This window comes from Ambystoma mexicanum, chromosome 1q, assembly GCF_040938575.1.
Source record: "Ambystoma mexicanum isolate Mex_15411 chromosome 1q, UKY_AmexF1_1, whole genome shotgun sequence".
NCBI classification, from domain to species: Eukaryota; Metazoa; Chordata; class Amphibia; order Caudata; family Ambystomatidae; genus Ambystoma; species Ambystoma mexicanum.
In genome coordinates this window covers 1,013,926,744-1,013,947,602 of record NC_090922.1, presented here as the reverse complement: position 1 = coordinate 1,013,947,602, position 20,859 = coordinate 1,013,926,744, and the positions used below count along the sequence as shown (strand labels likewise).

General features: G+C 44.3%; 1 protein-coding gene across 1 annotated transcript in view; it reads left to right on the top strand.

Annotated features, from left to right (window-relative positions):
* Nucleotides 1–20,859, top strand: part of LOC138540423 (calcium-activated chloride channel regulator 1-like) — a 493,684-nt gene that overhangs the window by 418,146 nt on the left and 54,679 nt on the right. The window contains exon 12 of the mRNA XM_069641684.1: nt 17,006–17,176. Coding sequence (XP_069497785.1) covers nt 17,006–17,176 — 171 coding nt within the window. The remainder of the gene's footprint in view (nt 1–17,005; nt 17,177–20,859) is intronic.

Here is a 20,859-nt window from a genome sequence, read left to right as displayed (position 1 = left end):
GGTCCGAAACCTGAGAGCGGGAGAGGAAAGGACCTTCCAAAGTTCAAAGCTTCTCAAGTGTATCAACGTGTCAAGCCACACCCACAATCAACAGCGCTGAGGCTACCTCTGACACAGTGATATCAGAGTCATCTAGCCAATGGTTTCCTTCTATAACAAAAGAGAAGAGAGCATCTTTGCCATGCTATCAACCATTGACAGAAGATGATAGTTCTCAGGTACATCACAAGATCCCCTTTTGAAAATAGGAATACGTATGAATTTCCTTCAGCATTTTGGAACATCTACAGTGGTCATGATGATCATATAAATTGTATGTATAATACAGCTTTACACAGGGAGTAATTCCTGATTAAAATGCTTGCAAACCTATCAAGGCCTGGGGCCCTAGAGGGCTTCATTCTATTTATTGCATCCAATATATCTCCAACAGTAAAATTAAGGAAATCTCTTTCCACAATGCACTCATATACCATACAAAGCTCTGAATCATAAGCGGCTCAGTAGAATGAAGACTGAATGTCTTTGATTCAATATAGCTTCTCAGATAGGATTAACATAATTATGTCCTGCATGAGGTTTAGAGTCTAAATTAATGATAGCCAGATGTTTCTAGAATCAGAGTGACGCAAGGCTTTATACATAATCTGCCATTGGGCCGAGGCTGTAATTCTCTTTTCCCATCCCTCTTCCTCTCTTTCTCTCATTGTCTCTCATGTCGCTGTCTCTTTGCTTTTCTATTGATCTAGCCCACCTTCTCCCACTCTATTCAGCAACTAACTCAACATCATGGTCTGTTCTTCTCTGTGCCCTATTGCTTACACCCCACTGATTTTCTCTCTTTTGTGACCACTTTCTCCCTTCGTTTTTCTGGTAGAACTTTGAAGCTGAAATAAGGTTGGATGCAAAACATGATAGAACAAGTTCCCTTCTTTGCTGATACCTCCCCCGCTGTTTATGGCACAGAATGATCCCTTCTTCCCTTATCTGCTTCTAGCAGAACTTTAAAGCTGGCTACTCCAAAAACTGCCATGCCATGAGTCTCCTTTTGTATTTATTTTATTTGTAACGCGCAGACCAACAGGCCCGGAGGCATCAGGGCGCAATTTGTACAGGTTACAGATATACATATGTACAGACATAATATTACAAATTTACACAAAGACAGTAGGTGACTAAAGGAATCTATCTACATATACTACAGTGATGCCGGTGCTGCTAGGTAACAACAGAGGACAGCAGGTCAGAGTGTGTAAGACAGAGGCGCTGAGCAGGGCTTAAAGCTGGTCAAAAAGCCAAGATCTAGTATTGGCTTTGAAAGTGTTAAATGAGTCTTCAGCTCTGATGGTAGCAGGGAGGGAGTTCCATAGCTTGGAGGCTAGGACAGGGAAGCTTAAACCCCCTGCTTTTTGCAGTTTAAATCTAGGGATCGCTAGACAGTAGAAGTTGTTATTTCGATATCCTTTTCAATCTTTCACTTTCATGGGCTACCCTGTTCACCTTATCAGAACTAACCAAGAAATTCTTAATACTAACATAACCCAAAAAACTTAAAATTGAAATACTAACCAAGTCGCATCCTCAAGCCTGGGCCAAAATTCTCTAAAGTATCTTTACTAGAGTACTAAAAACTTGTCAATTACCTCCTTCATGGTCTAAGTCAATTATTGTACCTATTTATAAGAAAGGAAATCGTCACTTGCCATAAAATTACAGACCCATTGCCCATTGCCTTGCTTGAGGTTCCTGGCAAACTGTTTGCATGACTGGCACTCAGAGACGTTAACCTGTGCATGCGATCTATGAATCTACATGATGCCTTTCAGACAGGGTTAGTGTCTGGCTTGGGTACAGTGATCAACCTGCAAACCCTAAATACAATTAAAATACATGAGCAGCAAATGAAGCAGCCAGTCCACATGGCTTTCATAGACTTTAAAACAGCCTTTCATTCTGTATCTAGAGAGTTACTAGGAATTAAGCTGAAAAATACTGGCTGTCCGATGTACATCCAATCTTGGATCTTGCAATTCCATTCCAATATTACTATTCAGATATGTTCGGCTACTACTGAGGCCTTAAACAAGGCTGCATTGTAGCTTCTGCTCTATTCAACTTCTTTATTTCAGACATTGGACAACACTTTGTCAAAATCACTTCTGACTCGCCCAAGTTAGGTCAACAAACAATCCCATGGTTACTCTGTGCTGATGATCTCGTCCTGTTGGTGAAAACTCACAGGGGCTTGCAGCAACTTATAACTAAGCTGGGCGATTATGTCGACCTGAACTTTCTTACGGTGAATCTTGCCAAATCCAAGATATTAATTTGCGCAACCAGGTACCATATTAACACATTTTCTTCTACTTGGCTGCTGCAAAATAAACCCTTGCAAATTGTAAATGAGTACCGATATTTAGGTCTAAATACAAACAACCACATATCAGATCAGCCCTATCTGCTTGAATTAGATAGTAAAATTCGAACGGCTGCAGCTCAAGCCCGTATCTTACATGCAAAATATGGCAGATTCTCCATTGTCCCCCTTTTAACATTCTATAATCAAAAAGTTGTTCCGATCATTACATATGGTGCTGAATTAAGAGCGCAGTGACCTGAAACCTTTTAGCCACGTCTTGAAGGCCATTTCCAGAAACATGTCTTGGTGCTGCCGCAGGGTCAGCCGATATGCATTGTAAGACATGAGCTAGGCCTTTTATCCTTGAATAGCTCATATCTATGGAAATTAGTTTCCCAATACAGAAAGTGCTTTTTACCTTCGAATCCTGGCTTCCTGGTGAACATATTATCCACATACATCAAAACCAATGAGCATATACTCATGTCTACCTGGCGACAGAAAGTGTTAAATCTCATGTTCCTGGCAAGCAGATGATCTTTTGATGACAAATCCCACTAGAGCGAAACAAAAGCTATGGCAGTACCACTGAATTTGCACAAGAGAATCATGCATGATTTACCACCATTTCCAGGCAGCACAGTACTTACCGAAATGCTTCCATACTTTAGAATTTTATCTGATCAGGTTCCCGTCAACAAAATACAGAAATCCATTTCTAAGATTCTGTCTCAATCTGTGGCCAACAAATGATATTCTAGCAAAACGAAAAATGATCCCATAGCTAAGGATGTATGTAGATTTTGCCATAACCTTGACCAAACGGAAACAATGAACCATTTCATAGGCTGTTGTCCTGCTTTGCTTATGGACCGAAATTGTATTTTCAGCACTTTTTTTGTGATTACCTTATTTTAACTTGTGAATCCTTGTGGGGCTGACTTTTTAATTGCCAACAAACATCGATCAGAATTGCCATTATACATTTTTTAAATTCTCTTAACCTAAACTAATTAATGAAATATATACTTGTTTTGGCGTCACTGTGAACTACCTGTCTTGTAAAAATACAAATGTAAATGTCATTTATGCAGTTCCATTTTTTAGTGCTCGAATGTATAATATCAATGATGAATCATGAAAATGTATATGTTATTTATTGAAAGGTTGATTCTTTTTTATAACCATATCAATAAAAGAAAAAAGAAAAAAAAAGAAAATAAAGAAAAAGACATGGTGGGAATACGAACAAAATGCACCTTCAAACCCACAAAATGTGGATAATTGCATATAAATCCATCATTTTTATACTGAACTTCAACCCTGATCTCAAACACAATGCCCTCATCTCAATGGCCTGACTCTACATGTTTCCGTCCTCAATATTATAAATGTCAGATCTTCCTCAGAGGTACCAGAAAATAGTTGTAAGGCGATCTAGGGTAACTAGTATGCTTTAATGTGGTAGAGCACCTAGCCGCCTTAAAAGACAATCATCTGTAATCCTGATCTAATGATCCAGTGTCCGGAAAAACTTCAGACGACCGCTGAAGACAAGAATCAATGGACCACTCCTGTATTTCTTCACAACCATCAAAAATAATGACTGGCGTATCAAAGTTAATAAGGACTGCAACTAATTACTCATTAGATAATACAAAGTTACTGATCTGTATCTTGCAACCTCATCCATGGGAAAGACGCCAGAACACTATAGAATTCCTAAGCTTATCACAATCGCCAGCAACAACAGTGGCCTGTTACAGTAGCTATGTATAAAACATCTTGCTGTGTAGCGCATAAAGGTGCTGTGTCTTTACTAGAAAGACATCAAGAAATCAAGCAATTCCCTGTTTCCAAGAGATTGCAAGGTAACATGGATTGCCAAGTTTGAGGTATCTGAGGTATTTCCCGATTGCCCTGCCTCAATGGAACTGTTTGGTAAAGGGTTTGGCCTGCATGCAAGAGATCTTGAATAGACAAAGCCATGTTTTCTGTGTTGGCTACCTTCCCCTCCTTTATTGTAACATCGCTCAACTGTTGAATTCGTGAAAGGGTTGGTGTGGCTGACAGAGAGTCCATGGCCCACTCTTTGGGCACTCTGCTAACCTCGTACTCCAGACTTTGGAAAGGTTGGATAAAATAGTTTCCCACATCTTCCAGGGGCCGCACTGAGGGCCAGGGTCTGTCAAGTTTACATTGTCCTGCGCTATTTTAGTAAAGAGCTTTTTGTTGTGTGAACTGCCTACTCCCAACTCAGGTGTCTGTGTACTAGGTATAACTGTGACAGGGCACGCTGACTATGCCAAGCTCCGAGGCCGCTGAGCCCCTGAGTCAACTGTACTCTCTTTTTGTAATATTGCATTATTATTTTTGTTTAAGTATTTTCATTGACATTTTACATGAATAACAAACCAAAACAACCCCTCCCTCTGCCTCCAACATCTTCCCTCCGCCTGCCTCCCTCAGGCTTCTTTTCTGGTGTATTAATTCACTCGGGTTCTCACGGGTATACAAACCCCAAGACCAAATACATAACACACAGTAATAACATTCAACCATATGCAGATTATAGTGACCCTTTCTTTTCCATTTCCTCACAGCCCACTCTCTTTTCCCTCAACCCCCTTCCTCCACCCCTCCTACCTCTGTGCCATGTACCTTCCTAGTGCCTCCCCTCATGGAGGTTTCAGATCTGCAGAGGAACACAGCTCATTCCGCATTTGACTCCAGTCTACCTTAACCCCTTCCTCCTGCTGAGGGTTGCTAATTGTTTGCAAGACCTCTAACTCTGCCATCTCCCACCTACGGACATCCGCCATCCAGTGCACTACAGATGGTCCCAGAGGTTTATTCCAAGCAATTACCATCTGCTGTTTAGCAGGTACCAACAGAAACATGGCCGGCCTATTTCGTGTTTTGTGTTTTTTCCCCCTGGCATCATACCCCATAAACAAACACACCCTCAGGTCACATTAAAAACTGGAGCCTATCAACTCGTTAATCTTAGAGATAACTGCACTGCAATAGCATGCAATCATTGTGCATCCCATATCATGTGTCACTGCCCTGCTGACCCCATACTGCTGCGCGGGCAGTCCTGACTGAGGGTGTCATTCATAGCATGAAGCTTGGTTGGGGTCACCTAAACTCCATGCAATATGTTGAACTGAATAAGTTGAAACCAAGCATTTCTCGAGACCGTACGGACTTGCTCCCAAATCTTCGTCCACTCCCATCTCTTTCCCACTTGCACTTTACCTCCAGGTACTTCAGGGGGAGCTCGTTCCTCACTGCCTGGTAAATGTGGGAGATTCTGGCCCCACCTCCACCCTGATAAAGCATCACCTGCATCAACGGATTCACGCCGGGCTTCTCTGGTATCTCCCCCCATATTCTTGCTAGCAGTTTAGTCACCGCCCCATATGTTACGAAGCATCCCTTCAAAATCCCATGTTGTATGCTCCATTCTGCAAACAACATCAGTCTTCTTCCCTCAAACAAGTCCTCCAGCATCCAACATCCCGTTCGCCGTTAACCATACAATCCCCACCCTCCCAATTAGCTGCCATAGCTTCAGATCCACACTCCATGGCATATCCACTACACAACCCTGTAACATGGATCCCCCGCGAAGCTTTTTCCATATCGCTCAAACCTCTGATACACATTTGTCTCCCCTTTGCCTCCTACCGTACCCACAACAGTTCTGCACCTCCTCAACAACTCTCGTCTAGTGTCCTACCATGCCATCACCACCTGAAGCTGGCCCGCCATAAAGTACACCTCATAGTCAGGTAGATTGAGATTCCCGTCCGAGTGTGGGCTCCTCAGGGTGGCCATTGACACCCTCCTCCTCCCTGCATTCCACAATTCCACAGCAGTTCGCCAATCTTCTCATCTTCCATCTTGAAGAGTACCCTCCCGATCATGTATGGGATGTTAGTGAAATAGTAGAGTAGCCTCAGTAATATCATCCTTTTGCAGAGCGCTACCCTCACCATGAATGAAAACGACAGCTTCTTCCAAAATTGAATGGACTCCCCTATCACAGACACTGCCCTTACTGTTTTATATACAAACATTTCTTCTATATTATGAAAGATTTGGATTCCCAAATACCGGAATGACTCTCTTTCCCAGCATATCCCCCATCCCGGAAGAGCAGTGAGATCCCTGTTTCTAAGACCTCGCAACGGAAACAAAAGAGACTTATCGTTATTGATCTGGAATCCAGATAACCTCCAGACGTTCCCCACCACATCAAGCAACATTGACATATTATCCTAAGGATTCCCCACATACAACAGCAGATCATCTGCATATAACAAAGCTACATGTCGAAACCCAACCCGCTGCACCTTCAATTTCAGGAACTTAAGATTTGGTTTAAGATTCAGCCAATAACCAGATGCCCATACCTCCCATCCAATATAAAACTCTTCCCTTACCAGGATAATGCCATAGCAGTACCTAAAACATAGGTATCACAACCTCTACTTCTAAAAAGACCTTGTTCCCCCACGCCAACAACTCTCACACCACAAAAGACATCTTGATCAAAGATGCCCTTGTCAATGCCAGATCTATCCCAGCTAATGTGCTTGACATTGCCGACTTTATTGTAACCAAAGACCTTGACTTCCTAGCCATTACGGAAACTTGGTTACATGCAGCAGCTGGATCCACACTGTCTATGGCGATACCAGATAAGTATGCCTTCATCACATGTGACAGAGACTCCAACCAGTCTAAAGGTGGAGGCGTCCCATTTATCTTCAAAAGATCCCTTGAACTTAGACCGATCTCAAACTTGCAGATCCCCTCCGCTGAGCTACTATCAGTCAAACTACCAATATCACCCAATCAAACTGCTACAGTGCACATTTGCTGAGGATATATCTTCCTTTCTAGCTGCCAACACCAAACCCAAACCCAACTCCCAAATTATACTATTTAGAGATTTTAATTTGGGGTACCAAGATCCTAATGACCTCAAAGCCTTGGGCCTAGCCAACTCACTAATTGTACCATTAATCTGGTGAGTGTTACACCGTGCATCTGGTCCGATCACCACAAGATAACCTTTACCATTAAATCTAATCTTCAAAGCCCTAAAACCAATATTGCACATTCTACCCACAACCGCAATAAGAAGGATATCTCTAAGGAGAAACTTCTCCCTCTAATACTTCCACTTCTTAACAATGTTTCGGAATCCAGTTCTGACCACACAGTCCTAGTAGATACCTACAACCAAACTATATGGAAAGTGCTAAATTCCATAGCTCCACTAAAACTGCGGAAGCCAAAACCCCATGCCCACTTCAATTCGTGGTTCACACCATATTTGCAGGACTTACCCAAAGCCAAAAGAAATGCTGAAGCACACTGGAAAGCTCAACCACCTGACAATAATAAACATACCTGTCATGCGATGAAGTATTGGTTGCTTGACAAATACCCTCCTTGGTTCCCTCCTCCTCCTCACCTGTACTGGGTTCTTCTGAGGAACCATCTGTGTCTATGGCTCTCCTTTCTCTCCAGAGGTCCAGTCCTTTCCTGTTGAGTTTGGGACGAGCTCCACTGGAAGCCACCCTGCCTGCTGGCAGACAGCAAGGCAGAGGGGGCCCTCAGGGAGTCCACCCCCAATACCAGGGAAAAGCGTGGCTGAAAAACCCTGGTGTGCTGGGATGTAGTTAGCACTACGGATGTCAAGGCTGAAGGCTTTCCGTTGAAGTAGATGAGAAGACTTCAACTCCCAGAAGACACTGCTGGAGTCGGGCTAGCGTGCGTATCCTGAGCGCTGTTTGGATGGATACCGTAGCCGAGGAATGAGGAAGAGGCCTGCAGAAGGCTGCGGTGGGAAGGGGCATACAATTGTAGAGGTATGCACAAAAAGGGAGAGAGAAGCACTAGAGCGGGAGAAGGAACAAGGACTAACAAGCGGGAGGAACAGAGGAGAGGAGGAAGCACCATGAGAGATCAAGGGCTAGGAGCTGAGCGGGCAATCACTGCGGACTGACAAGAGGAAGCAAGCGGGAATTCACAAGCGGAGCAAGAGAGGAGCACTAGCGTACGAACCTGGCGAGGAAAGCAAGGTTGCAACGCGTCGACTACCACGTGTGACACCTATTTGTATGCGTCATGACGGTAACGTGCAGTGCGTGGTGGACTAGACCGCTGGTGGAGGAACGGAATCAGCCCTTCCATTGGCTCCATAGCTTCCATGGAGCTTGCGTCATGACAGTACCCTGGTTACTGCCTCATCCAACTACAAAGAAGCAATACTTTCAGCAAAAATAGACGTTTATAATAAGCACATCCTACAGGCTGAATCCAACACCAAAGAGCTCTTCAAGATTCTCAAAGAACTTGAATCTCCTATAGCTCATATCAACAAGTCTAACACTGACACCACATGATGTACTAATATCCAAAAAGCACTCCTTGATAAAATGTCCACTCTGCCAACTAAATCAACAGTAAAAAATGTAGCTTACTCACAGACTCACCATCAAACTCCTCCGCCAACAACATCTCCTCACCCGCACACACATTCAAACCATTCAGCTTCTCACCTTTGTCCATCTGGGAAGTGAAAAACATCATCAAAAAGATTAAACCGTCTATCAAGGTGATGCCTGCCCTGCACCTGTCATAAAGACGGCTGCCCACGACTTAGCCCCCTTCATTACCACCTTCATTAATGCCTCATTCAAATCGGGTATTGTCCCCGACAACCTCAAGCATGCGTGGGCCATCACTTTAATTAAAAAACCTATCCTTGATCCCAGTAACCCTTCAAACTACAGACCCATTACCACAGTGCCATCTTTACTGAACATTTTGGACCGTGAAGTCTATTTACAAATTCAGGTCTACCTAGAATATAACAAACTCCTTGGTCTCCATTAATCGGGTTTCCAACCAAGACACGGAACAGAAACTGCCCTTGTTGACTTAAAAACGCAAATCGAGGACCTAAAAGACAAGGGCAAACTGGCCCTCTTACTCCTTCTCGACCTCTCAGCAGCTTTTGATTTGGTCAACGACCGAATTTTCTGTCATCACCTCAAAGTCGGCTGCCCATTTCTCTGATGAAGCCACCTCCTGGATCAGATCCTCCCCTGCAAGCAGAACCATGAGGGTCTTCTCCCCATCCGCATCAGCTGAGCCGTCGCCAGTCCCATGTGGGGTTCCGCATGGTCTTGTGTTTCCCCCACTTTGTACAACGTTTTCACAAAGCCTTTGTTCGATATTCTTGATTCTCTGGGTGTCACCTACACTTATTATGCGGATGACACCCAGATACTCATCCCTATCACTGGTGACTAAGTGACTGACTCAAAAGCTCTTAATGATGTCTACTCAGTCATCCAGGCTTGGATGGCACATCATAGGCTTTGCTTAAATGATGAAAAGACTGACTTACACTTAGGTTTGCACTTCAGACTCAACACACTCGACCTAGCATTCAAATCATTTGTTATTGATGGGAATAACATCAAGGTTTCCAATGACACAAAAACTCATGGCATCTATCTCGACTCAACCTTATCACTCAAGAGACAAACCAATTCTGTGGTCTCAGCCACAGCCTATATATGCAAACTTATAACAGCTTGTAGACTCTTTCCTACTGCCTCCAACTGCATTATCTTGGCCAGAACCCTCATAATGGCTAATATCAATTATTGCAATGCCCTCTACCTTGGGACAAGTCAAAGGAACATCAACAAGCTACGGGTAACCCAGAATAATGCCGTCAGGGCTGCCCTCAACTTCCCTAAGTAACTACACATCTCTGAATCTAGGCGAAGCCTTCACTGGCTCCCTGTGGTTCAAAAAACCCTGGCACTGACTCACAAGTGCCAGGCCAACCTTGCCCCTGAATACCTTGCTAACCGCTTCACTGCACACACTTCTACTCGACCATTGAGATCCACTCAAGCCCATTCTCTGACCATATCCAGATTCAAGTTACAAAAAGCAGGTGGTACCAGCTTCCCTGTCCTTGTGCCAAATTATGGAACACTCTCCCTAATATACTCAGAGTCAAGCCCTTTTTTCACTCCTTCAAGGCAAAGTTAAAAAATGGCTCTTCGAGCATGACTTAGATGCTTCAGGCACATAATGCAAACATGACATATAACTGCAACTTGTACCCCTTGAACCTTCTACTCCACTTATTGTACTTCCTGTTGCTCACTCTCTCTCTTCTTTCCGTCTTGTAATTAATACTGCTTTCACTGACTATTATATCCACGACTCCATTGTAATTGAGCTTCACTGTGAATATTGCTATTACCTTTGTATTATATGCTGCAACTGCCTACTTTATCTGCAACCTTTGTACTTTTAAGATATGCACCCAGATGTTTGAATTGCTCCTGCTCAACATCCACTGCTGTGATACCCAATGTTTCGACCTCACTGCTGCAACTGGTCAATTGTACAGCAAACTTAGCCAACTGCAGATATTTGCCCCAAATCCGTAGGCCCCAACACTCTGAACACCATTCCGATTTGAGGGAATGAAAGGCCTTCATCGCGTCAAAGGAGGCTAAGGCCATTTCCCCCTCTTGGTGCTTAACCTGGTCCATAACATGAAATAAGCAACAAATGTTCTTTGTTGTATTTCGACCCCCAATAAATCTGCACTGATCCAGATGTACTAGTATCAGAGCAATGCCTTATAGGCTAAGATCTTCCACTTCCCCTTTTAGTAATGATAGGACACACAGTCAAGTGGATATTTCTCCTCTTTTATTAAAACTGTTATAACAGCCTCCCTCATAGAGGTCGGAAGAATCCCTGTCTCAAATGCTTCGTCATATGCTTTCTTAAAGCGTGGGATCAGCAGATCTGCATACTCACTATAAACTTCTACAGGGAAGCCATTGCTTCCGGGTGACTGATCCTTCTTCATTGATTGTAGACCCCCCTGTATATCTGCCTCATCAATCGGCCCCTCCATTTCTTCCTTAAAATCCGCCACCAGGACAGGCAACTGAACCAGATCCAGCAGCTTGTCCGCCTCCCCCAGAGAGTATGTCCCCTCGCTTGTGTATATTTTCTGGTCAAATGACCAAAACGCGCCATTAATCCCTTACTGGTTGCAAGTCAGTTCCATCATCTCCCAGCGGATTTGAGTAATGCTATGTCACTGTTGCTCCTGACGTATCAGTCAAGCCAATAACCTCCTTGCCTTATCCACTTCCCTATGAACCCGTACATCCAGCTGGCTGCTCTCAAAGTTTGATAGCGAGATCAGAGCCTTACGATGAGTAGCCAGTGCGCAAGCCAGCTTTTCCCCTGCCTGCAGCCGCTCTGACAGGTCTCTGTCTAAATCCACCATCTCCCCTTCAGTTCTCTTCAACATTTCCTGCAATTCCCACCTAACCCCTGTTACATTGGATATGCAGACCCCTCTTGTCATTGCTTTTTGTGCCTCCCACAGGAATCCTGCTGTCTCCACCGACACCTTGTTGAATTTAAAAAAAATCCTCTTTCTCCTCCTCTATGGCCGCTACCTGCAGGTGCCTCAATCTCCTCGGTGGCCTCTGCCACAAGCCATGCAACACTGTTACCAAGGGGGAATGGTACAACAGAGGATGCCATGGAACTCCATAGTGTCAAATGAGAGGATGCCCTCCCTACCAACAAATATGTAATTAAGGTGGGAATCAGAGCCATGTACCCCCTAAAAGTAGGAATATCACAGATCCTGCCCATGCATCTCACGCCATAACTCCACCATGTAAAAGCCCCCAACCACTTTTCTAAGTGCTGCCACCTGTCGCTTCTACAATCCAGATGTCCCAGTGCTGTCTAATTCATAATCCAACAGGCAGATAAAATCCCACCCCATATAATAAAGCCCTCCCTGTACCCACCCACCAACTCCACCAATGCACTGAAATAATCTTTATCATCAATATTCGGTGCATATGAATTTGCTACACAGTTAGCTCTCCCTTCCACCGTTCCAGTGAGTACCACGGTCCTCCAAAAAGCATCCACCAGGACCTTCTCCACCTTAAAAGATACCCCCTTGCTTGGGACGACTAGGAAGTTCCCATTACCATCCCCCCACTGTCTCAAAAGTACTTCCAGATCTTTCCTAAAGTAATTCTGTGTGAACCCTGTGTCTTTTAAGGAATCCACTTACTTGCTGACATTTGAGCTGATTTCCCATCTTTCGTGCATTCCAAGTCCCAATTTTCAGACCGTCACCCCCCATATAGAGCCCATCATACATTCCCCCCTACCTATTTCCCAACCAGTGTCAATTGCCCCATCTGTGTCAACAGAGTAAACGATGCTCCATCAGTTCAACCACTGTATCTTCAGCTTCTCCTGTGGCTGCCCCCCAACAATCTCAGGACCCAGACAACCATTCCAAAGACCTCATAACTTGTTTCCCCCGTCATTTCCCGCAACTCCCCCTCCGTTCACATTTCTTGCACCATCACACCTTGCTACAATGCACCAGACTTTGGAAAATGAACCTAACAGCATCTAGCCGGACAGCTCAGTAAATGCTCAACATTCAATGAACAGAGTGGATGCAAACAGCAAGCATGAACCTTCTGAAGCCCCTACCTCCCTTTCTTGACCAGGCATAACGTTCCTTTCTTCAACTCCCACAGTAAGACCCAAACCACTCTGATCCCCTTTAGACTTCCTCACAAAAATGTACAGCTCATCTCCAGCTACCCTCACTTTCTCCCTGAAGCACAGCTTCCAAACCACTGTGACCTGCTAGTTCTGACACTCTGACTGCCCATAGAAATAACATGAGCTGCCTTCCACCCACACCAACACAGCCTCCCCATTATCTCTACTAATCTCCTTAACACATTCTCCAGTATTGGCTCTCTTAGCACCGGCACCCCCCCATTTTCCCTTGACCAACTTTTGGACAACCTCACCACCATTAGCCTCAAAACCCCCACTTACAATAGAAGTATATTTTTGCCAGTTTCCCTGCAATGGACATCCTAGACAAATCTCTCCCTTTACTAACCTTAAGATTAAATGTATTTTGTCATTCAGTCTCTCCTTTTTCTTATCGCTTCATCCTTGATAGGCCCGCCATTCACAAACACCACCTTGCCATCTCGTGTATCCTGCATGCAACAATGTTGGCAAGGACATATATACTAGCTCTAGGGCTCTCAGCCTCCTAGCAGCCGAAGCCCCCCCAGGACACACACTTCCTTTATGCCCACTGCTGGGGTGGACCCTTAATCCCTTGCCGACTGCCTTGATATCACCTCCAACACCACTTTGTTGTCCACATTGAAATTCACCTTACTGTTTGGTTGTTCTCCTCCCCACAAACCCTGCACCGCCACCAAAGGAAAAACTTAAGCAACACAATGCTGATACCTCCCAACCTCCATCCCTCTGGCCACCTCTACACACACCACCTTCCCTGTCGGTAGAAGCAAAAACCTGCTGACTCCGAACGACTCCAAACAATCTGCATGTATGTCCCATTCTGCCAGACTGGCAAAAACTACATTGACACTTCATTGTAACCCTCCAAAGACAGGAGCCATACATTTAAATCTTCCCTGATGGCTCAAGACAATCTTACCATACAGTGCAGATTTTTAGCTATCACCATGGCTCTCACTATATCCCTGCAAAAAGTCAGGCATGGCTCCACCATCTTGGAAGCATAATTCAAATTCATCCCTATTTCCTGCATGGCACATTTTCTGACTTTGTATAACACTTTGCTAGCAATACCCCTCTCCCCCGTTTCTTTTTTAGCTTCAACTCCTGATCAATGCTTTCATAGTTTATCACACCACTCTCCTACAGAATAAAATAATTCACAAAACTGTCCCTTAAGTGAGGTAAAAAATTTCCCCTCTGCGTTCTTTCAGATGGCCCCCAATGGTGACACTATAAAATCTTAAAAAGTCCCCATTTATCGCCCCTTTGCTGATTCCTTCTGCAGCTCCTCCAGTTTTGCAGCAATTTCAATGGGCATATACTTGGCTTATCTAAGGCCATACTGGTTGACTGGGGTGGGGTAGGAGCCCTGACATTGTTAGATCTATCTGCAGCATTCGAAACTGTACACCAGTCCATTGTGCTACATACTGCCTGGCCATGGCTGGCTTCTCTGGTCCTGTCCTGGTTTACATCCTTCCTTACTGATAGGGGCAAATTGATTTCTCTTTCTTCTTTTCTGTCCTCTCCTCACTTGCTCTCTTGCGGTGTCCCTCAAGGCTACAAATCCTGGCCCGCTTAGATCTTGATCAGGCGAGGTGTTGAGTGTCTGGTGGCCTTGAAGGCCTGGATGAGCAACAACTCTCTCATGCTTACCGGGGACAAGACAGAGGTTCGGGTGATGGGTTTTCCTCCTGAGTTTGCTCTATGGGTCCATTCCTTCTGTCCAGCTACTCTGGATGATTCTAGTGACAGTGGTTAAGAACCTGGGAGTCTATCTTTCTTCCTCACTGTCGATGGCTCCCCGGGTTAGTTCTCCTGTCAACTTGCTTGGCGGCGATCTGCTCAGTAAGTTGAACATGACAATATCATTCACTGATCACGGCATTGTCATTGTCACCAAGCCTGGGATTTGTGCAATGAGAGCGATGTAGATAATTTACGTGATGGAAGGTGAGGTGGTAATCCGAGGATACCTGTAGACGCAGACGTGTTTATTTACAGCATAACAGTACTTGTGGAAGTAGTGCCACAAATTGACAATGGCTGTTGCAGAGTGCCAACGGATTTCATTTTTTTGACCTGTGGTGTCCCCAGAATTGGTGGTAGGTACAATCCTGTACCTCGACCTACAAGGGTTGGTGGTATCTGCGAAAAGAGTGCTTGTGCTATGAGCAGACAGGCAAGGTTGTGAGTGGCATACAGTGCTTTGCATTGATGCCACCATACCCCTCAAGGAGGTAACAGATTCAGAGCTTTTTTAAAACAATGACAGTGATGGAGAGATAATCTTAGAGATTTGGATCCCCTGTGAGATCATGGTGCAGTACAGAAGGGTACAGTGCCCCCTGATGGCTGTTGTGGCATCACCTGCATTCATTAAGACAGACTTGAAGTATGTGCCCGCACAGTTGTGGACCACCAGCCCACATGACGTTGGGCTGAAGGCTGGAGCAGTATTACCCCGGATGAAACAGTACCCATTATAAAGAGAGGCCAGAGGAAGGAATAAAAGACATAATATAGGCCCTGCTCAATGATGGTATAATAGTGCCGTCCACCTCATTGTGCACGCAATGATCTACCCTTTCAAAAAGGCAACAGGGGACAATTGGAGAATGATCCAGGATTTACGCACCCTAAATGATGTGGCATAGAAAGTGATTCCAGTGGTTCCAAATTTGGCCACCATTATTTAAAGAACGACTCATTCACGATACCTTGGCACCCTGACTCACAATACCTCAATGCCTTTACCCATAGCAGAAAGCACTACAAACACACTTGTTTGCCACAAGGCTACTGCAAAAGCCCAAGCACCTTTAACAGAATATTACATGCTGACCTAGGAAACATCCAAGTGCCCAGCATGGTTATCCAGTACGTAGACGCCTTGCTTGTGTGTAGTGTCAGTGAGCACAACTGCTAAAGAGACTCTATCACTCTTCTACAACTCTTAGCCCGCAAGGAGTACAAGGTTGACCTGACCAAACTGTGGTATTGCCAGCAGGAAGTGCTGTACTTGGGTCAATTAATATCAGCAAACAGCAACAGAATAATACCAGACAGAGCAGCATCTGTGCATGCCACGCATATTTGGCATCAATAATTGTTACTCTCTGCCTCGACAACCACCATCGATCTATGGGATAAGGTCTTCTGGAGGTCCCTTTTTCTCAGACCACAACCTGGGGAACAAGTGTTTTTCCTCCATGGGCCTTTGATCTTGTAACTCTCTCCCAGTGGATCTACGACTAATTGACTATCTGTCTATTTTCAGGAAAAAAATGAAAACCTACCTTTTCCTGAAACTCCCTCTGCTTAATGTCTAGGTATTAAGCCTAAAATCAGTGCTGACTCCGCCCACAAATTGTGTTGATTTTTCACCTGTGGCCAGATGCGGATTCTGCCCAGACCCATATGGGGTATGCGCGTTACAAATTCTAAAATCAAAAATCAAAATCAAACTCTTTAACGATTGATTCTTGGTGTTGCCCAATGGTGGTATTGATTTTACCCCCTATGGCTTGCAACTGAGAGGACATCATTTTACACTTTCCTAGTTTGAACTTGCTGCTCTGCAGCACTCCATGTTTTTTCTACTGGATTCAGTGTATCCCCCAGTTTAGGCTTAGCAATACCTGGTCAGCTATAGGCATATAATGCTTATATCAATATTCTGGTCCATGAGCTGGTCCGCTCTTTTGTAGGTGGAGTTCAACCTCAGATTTCAGGAATTTTACTACAGGCTTCAAGGGAAATTCCTTATTTATCCCATTATTGGCTTATCATATTATGAAGGCATGTATTGTTTATTATTGGTCATTCAAAAGTACCATAATTACTACCTTCTCATATTCATTTAATAAAAGTAATTGATAAATTCCTATAGTCCATGACATAGGCACTATAGCATTATTATGGCTTGTAACTGTTTAATATTGTTGATTCAAGGTGCTGATGCATTCAAACATGATGGTGTATATTCAAAGTACTTCTTCTCACCCACTGGAAATGGAAGGCACATATTGAAAATTCGAGTTCAACGAAAAAGCGATGACCATGTTGAAGGCTACTCACCAAGTTGGAGTCATGCCATGTATGTGCCCGGCTACATAGAAAATGGTAAGTGTTATAGCAGTTGTTTCAAGGACAGTGGTTACCAATGGCTGCTTTTACCAATGTATATGTTCTGTTTGTGCATATGTTAATGTCTATAGATTAAGTATAGCATATCACATTGGATGCTGAAATTTTGTTCATTCCTACTGTATTTCCATAGAACAAATAGGGTGTAGCCTCAGTCTATTCTTACTGGGCCTACTGAAAAAAAGTGCTCTACACATTAAGCAAAGAATATATTTGGCTAGCATTGACCTCCAGAAGGCTTTATACAGACAGTATAGACAGTATAGACCAAAGTCGTTTATTGGAAAAACTGGAAACTAAGGGATGCCCGATCGATTTATTAAAAGCCACAAAAAAGCTTATTCTGGCACAACTATGCAAGTGAAATTGGACCAACGCAGCAACCTTTCAAGTAAAATTGAGATTCTCGGGTGCCTTTCATTCCGCCAGGCCAAGTTCCCTTTTCCACCGAAAATAAATGGCACTGAAGTAGGCAGACTTTTGTACGCTGATGATCTGGTCCTTCTAGACCAGACTAAGATCGGATTGCAGAGGGCTTTAAATAAGTTGGAAAAATATGTGCTCAACAAAGATCTGAAAATAAATGCTGCAAATTCAGAAATCATGGTGCTAGGAGATAATAGATGGAAGAAGAACAAAAAAGAAAGTTGGCAACTGGACAGAAACCAACTGGAACTGATAAAAGAAATGACGTACTTAGGTGTTCAGTTAAGTGCGTCAAAAGGCGAAAAAGCCTGGACAGATGCTTTGAGACTAAAAGCAAAAATACTAACTGCACAAGGGAAAGCTATAGACAGAACATATGGGAAATGTTTGTTACAACCCATTATCGCCTTCTACAGTCCCTTGCACTCTTATTTGGATGAGAGACTTGCCTCAGAATAAAACATGAATTTTGGACTTTTCTAGAAGGCTACTTTTGGAAACACATCCTACATCTACCAAAAGCCATCCCAATGTCGGTAATCTGACAAGAATTGGGCTGATATCTTTCTGTGCACAGATAACATGGAACAAGCTAATGCTTTATAGAAAGACAACACTTAGCGATTGCCCTCTGCAATTTGAGGTTCTAGGAATGCACAAACCCGGAAACAAAGAGTGTGTTTTAGACAAATGGAAAACAGAATGCGATTCTATCACGACCAACCTTGGAATCACTATAAATACTTTAGCTAGTAACCCAATGTTGATGAAGAGGATTCTCTGGGCAGATGATTGTCAAAAATCAGAAGAAGCAAGAACAAAATCTCAGACACATACTCTTTTGAAAACAAACTGGGGAGTGATAACCCCAGAGTATCTGAGAAGATTCCCACACCACAAACAACGAGATCTGCTGCTACGATTTAGATTAAATGTGCTGCATAACAAAACCACTCTGAAAAGATATGGAAGACATCAGAAATGTACAGACTGCTGACTCTGCAAGTTGGAAAGTGAAGCACTAAGACACTTGATCCTATTTTGTCCAAAATTGAAAGATCTAATGATCATCTACTTGCACATTCAAATCATAGACTTGGGAGGTCTTGAGGCCAAGAAATGTTGGAACATATATATGAGTGCCGAAACAAGAGGATACATTTTGCAACTGTAAAATTTCTAGAGGCCACGTTGAGAAAATTGGGAGAGGAAGGTGAAAAGACTAAAGTTAAAATGGTTAAGATGGACAATGGTAATCAGAATGACTAGCGAAGATATGAGAAAAGTTTATTTTATTTAAATGTGGAATAAAAAAAATTGAAAAGTTTCTAATAAACTAATTACACTAGTATAAATATAAAAGTATTTCCATTTTAAGATCTGTTAAATTAATGTACATGTTTACATAATGTTTTGTAGAGCATGGGAATGACTCCTTAATCAACAGGAGAGGACTCTGTAGGAGTCACTGGTTGGCGTTCATGAAAAAAGTACTAGGTGTAGTACATAGGGTGGCAAACATGAAGAGCAACCTGGAGGGGGCAACTCAGAGTATCTCAAAGAACCAAGAAAAAAACAACTACAAGTAATCTGGACCAAATGTGCACATCCATGGAAGAGCAGCAGGCAACAACCGGTCAATTCCATCAATCTGGGTGGAAACCATAGCGCACCTGCAAACAAAAGAGCAAAGACTTGAGATTGCAGCTCAGGCAATGGGAAGGAGAGTCCTTTGATTTCAGGCTTTGGCTCCTGTTAGGACGGTTTTCCTTTTGCAACTTTTCTCCATTGATGTCAATCTGGTGCCCCTGCATGCCACCTAATAATCTGGATCCAGATTTATTTGTTTTGGGGAGTGATATTCTTTTGCCTCGCTCACCTACCAAACACACTGGTTGGGGTGCAGAGGTCAGCCCCTACGATTACCAGCGTAGGGCGAGCCTCTTCCATTTAATTTCCACCTTCGTTTTTACATGGATGCACATGCCACATTGAGTGGAGTGCAGCAGAGGCACAGAGGCACTGGGCCTCATTACACGGATGGCGGTAAGGATTTACCGGTACCGGTAAAATATCGGTACCGGTAACTCCTTACCGCCTTACTACGAGGTCCCTTTGCGGGTTGGGGGATTTAACACCTGCTTTTTGCAGGCGTTAAAAACCAACCCGCAAAGGGACCCAGGGAGCTAATTACGGTACCGCAATGTGCGGTACCGTAATTAGCGCCTTCGCCATTCCCATTATGCCCTATGGGGCAAAAATGGGAATGGGGAAGGGCAATGGTGGAAGGGGGAATTACCGCCCCGCCAACCTTGGAATGGGGCGGTAATTCCCCTTTCCGCCAAGGCGGTGCCGGTATTTTACCGGCATGAACGATGGCGCTAATAGTGCCATCGTTCTCCGCCATCCGTGTAATGAGGCCCACTGTCTTGGCCTGTTTCTTTCACCATCCGGGCCAAGGAGGAGGGCAGGAGCCCTTCCTTGCCCCCACCACCCTCCCTCCCATCTTGCCTGCATAACCAACAACGAATCCAGCACACATGCATAGCCATATGCAGCAGCAGCGGTTCCGACCATGCTAATCCGCCTCTTTGTGCCCTTTCTCCAGTGCCGCTTTGCTCTTCAGCTACAGCGACAAACAGATTAGCTGAATTTCATCGAAAACCACGTGTGACACTTCTAAGATGGCCACCGCCAATATGTTTTGATGCCATTGCCGAGCAATGTGACGCCGTGACCACAGATTGGTCCTCGCAGACTTTATTTGTTATGAAAGAGCGCCAGAAGGCACGAGCCGGCCAGCTACACCTAAGACCAGGTACTTAAGGCAGTGCGCCTGTCTTGGCCTGTTTTTTTGACCATCCGGGCCGAGGAGGAGGGCAGGAGCCTTTCCTTGCCCCCACCACCCTCCCACCCATCTTGCCTGCAATAGGAACGACGAATCCAGCACACGGGCATAGCTATATGCAGCAACAGCGGTTCCGACCCTGCTAATCCGCCTGTTTGTGCCCTTTCTCCAGTGCTGATTTGCTCTTCAGCTACAGCGACACTCCGATCAGCTGAATTTCGTAGAAAACCACGTGTGACGCTCCTAAGATGGCCGCCGTCAATATGTTTTGATGCAGTTGCCGAGCAACGTGACGCCTTGACCACAGATTGGTCCTTGCAACCTTTATTTGTAATCAAAGAGCGTCGGAAGGAGCGAGCCAGCCAGCTACACCTAAGGCCAGGTA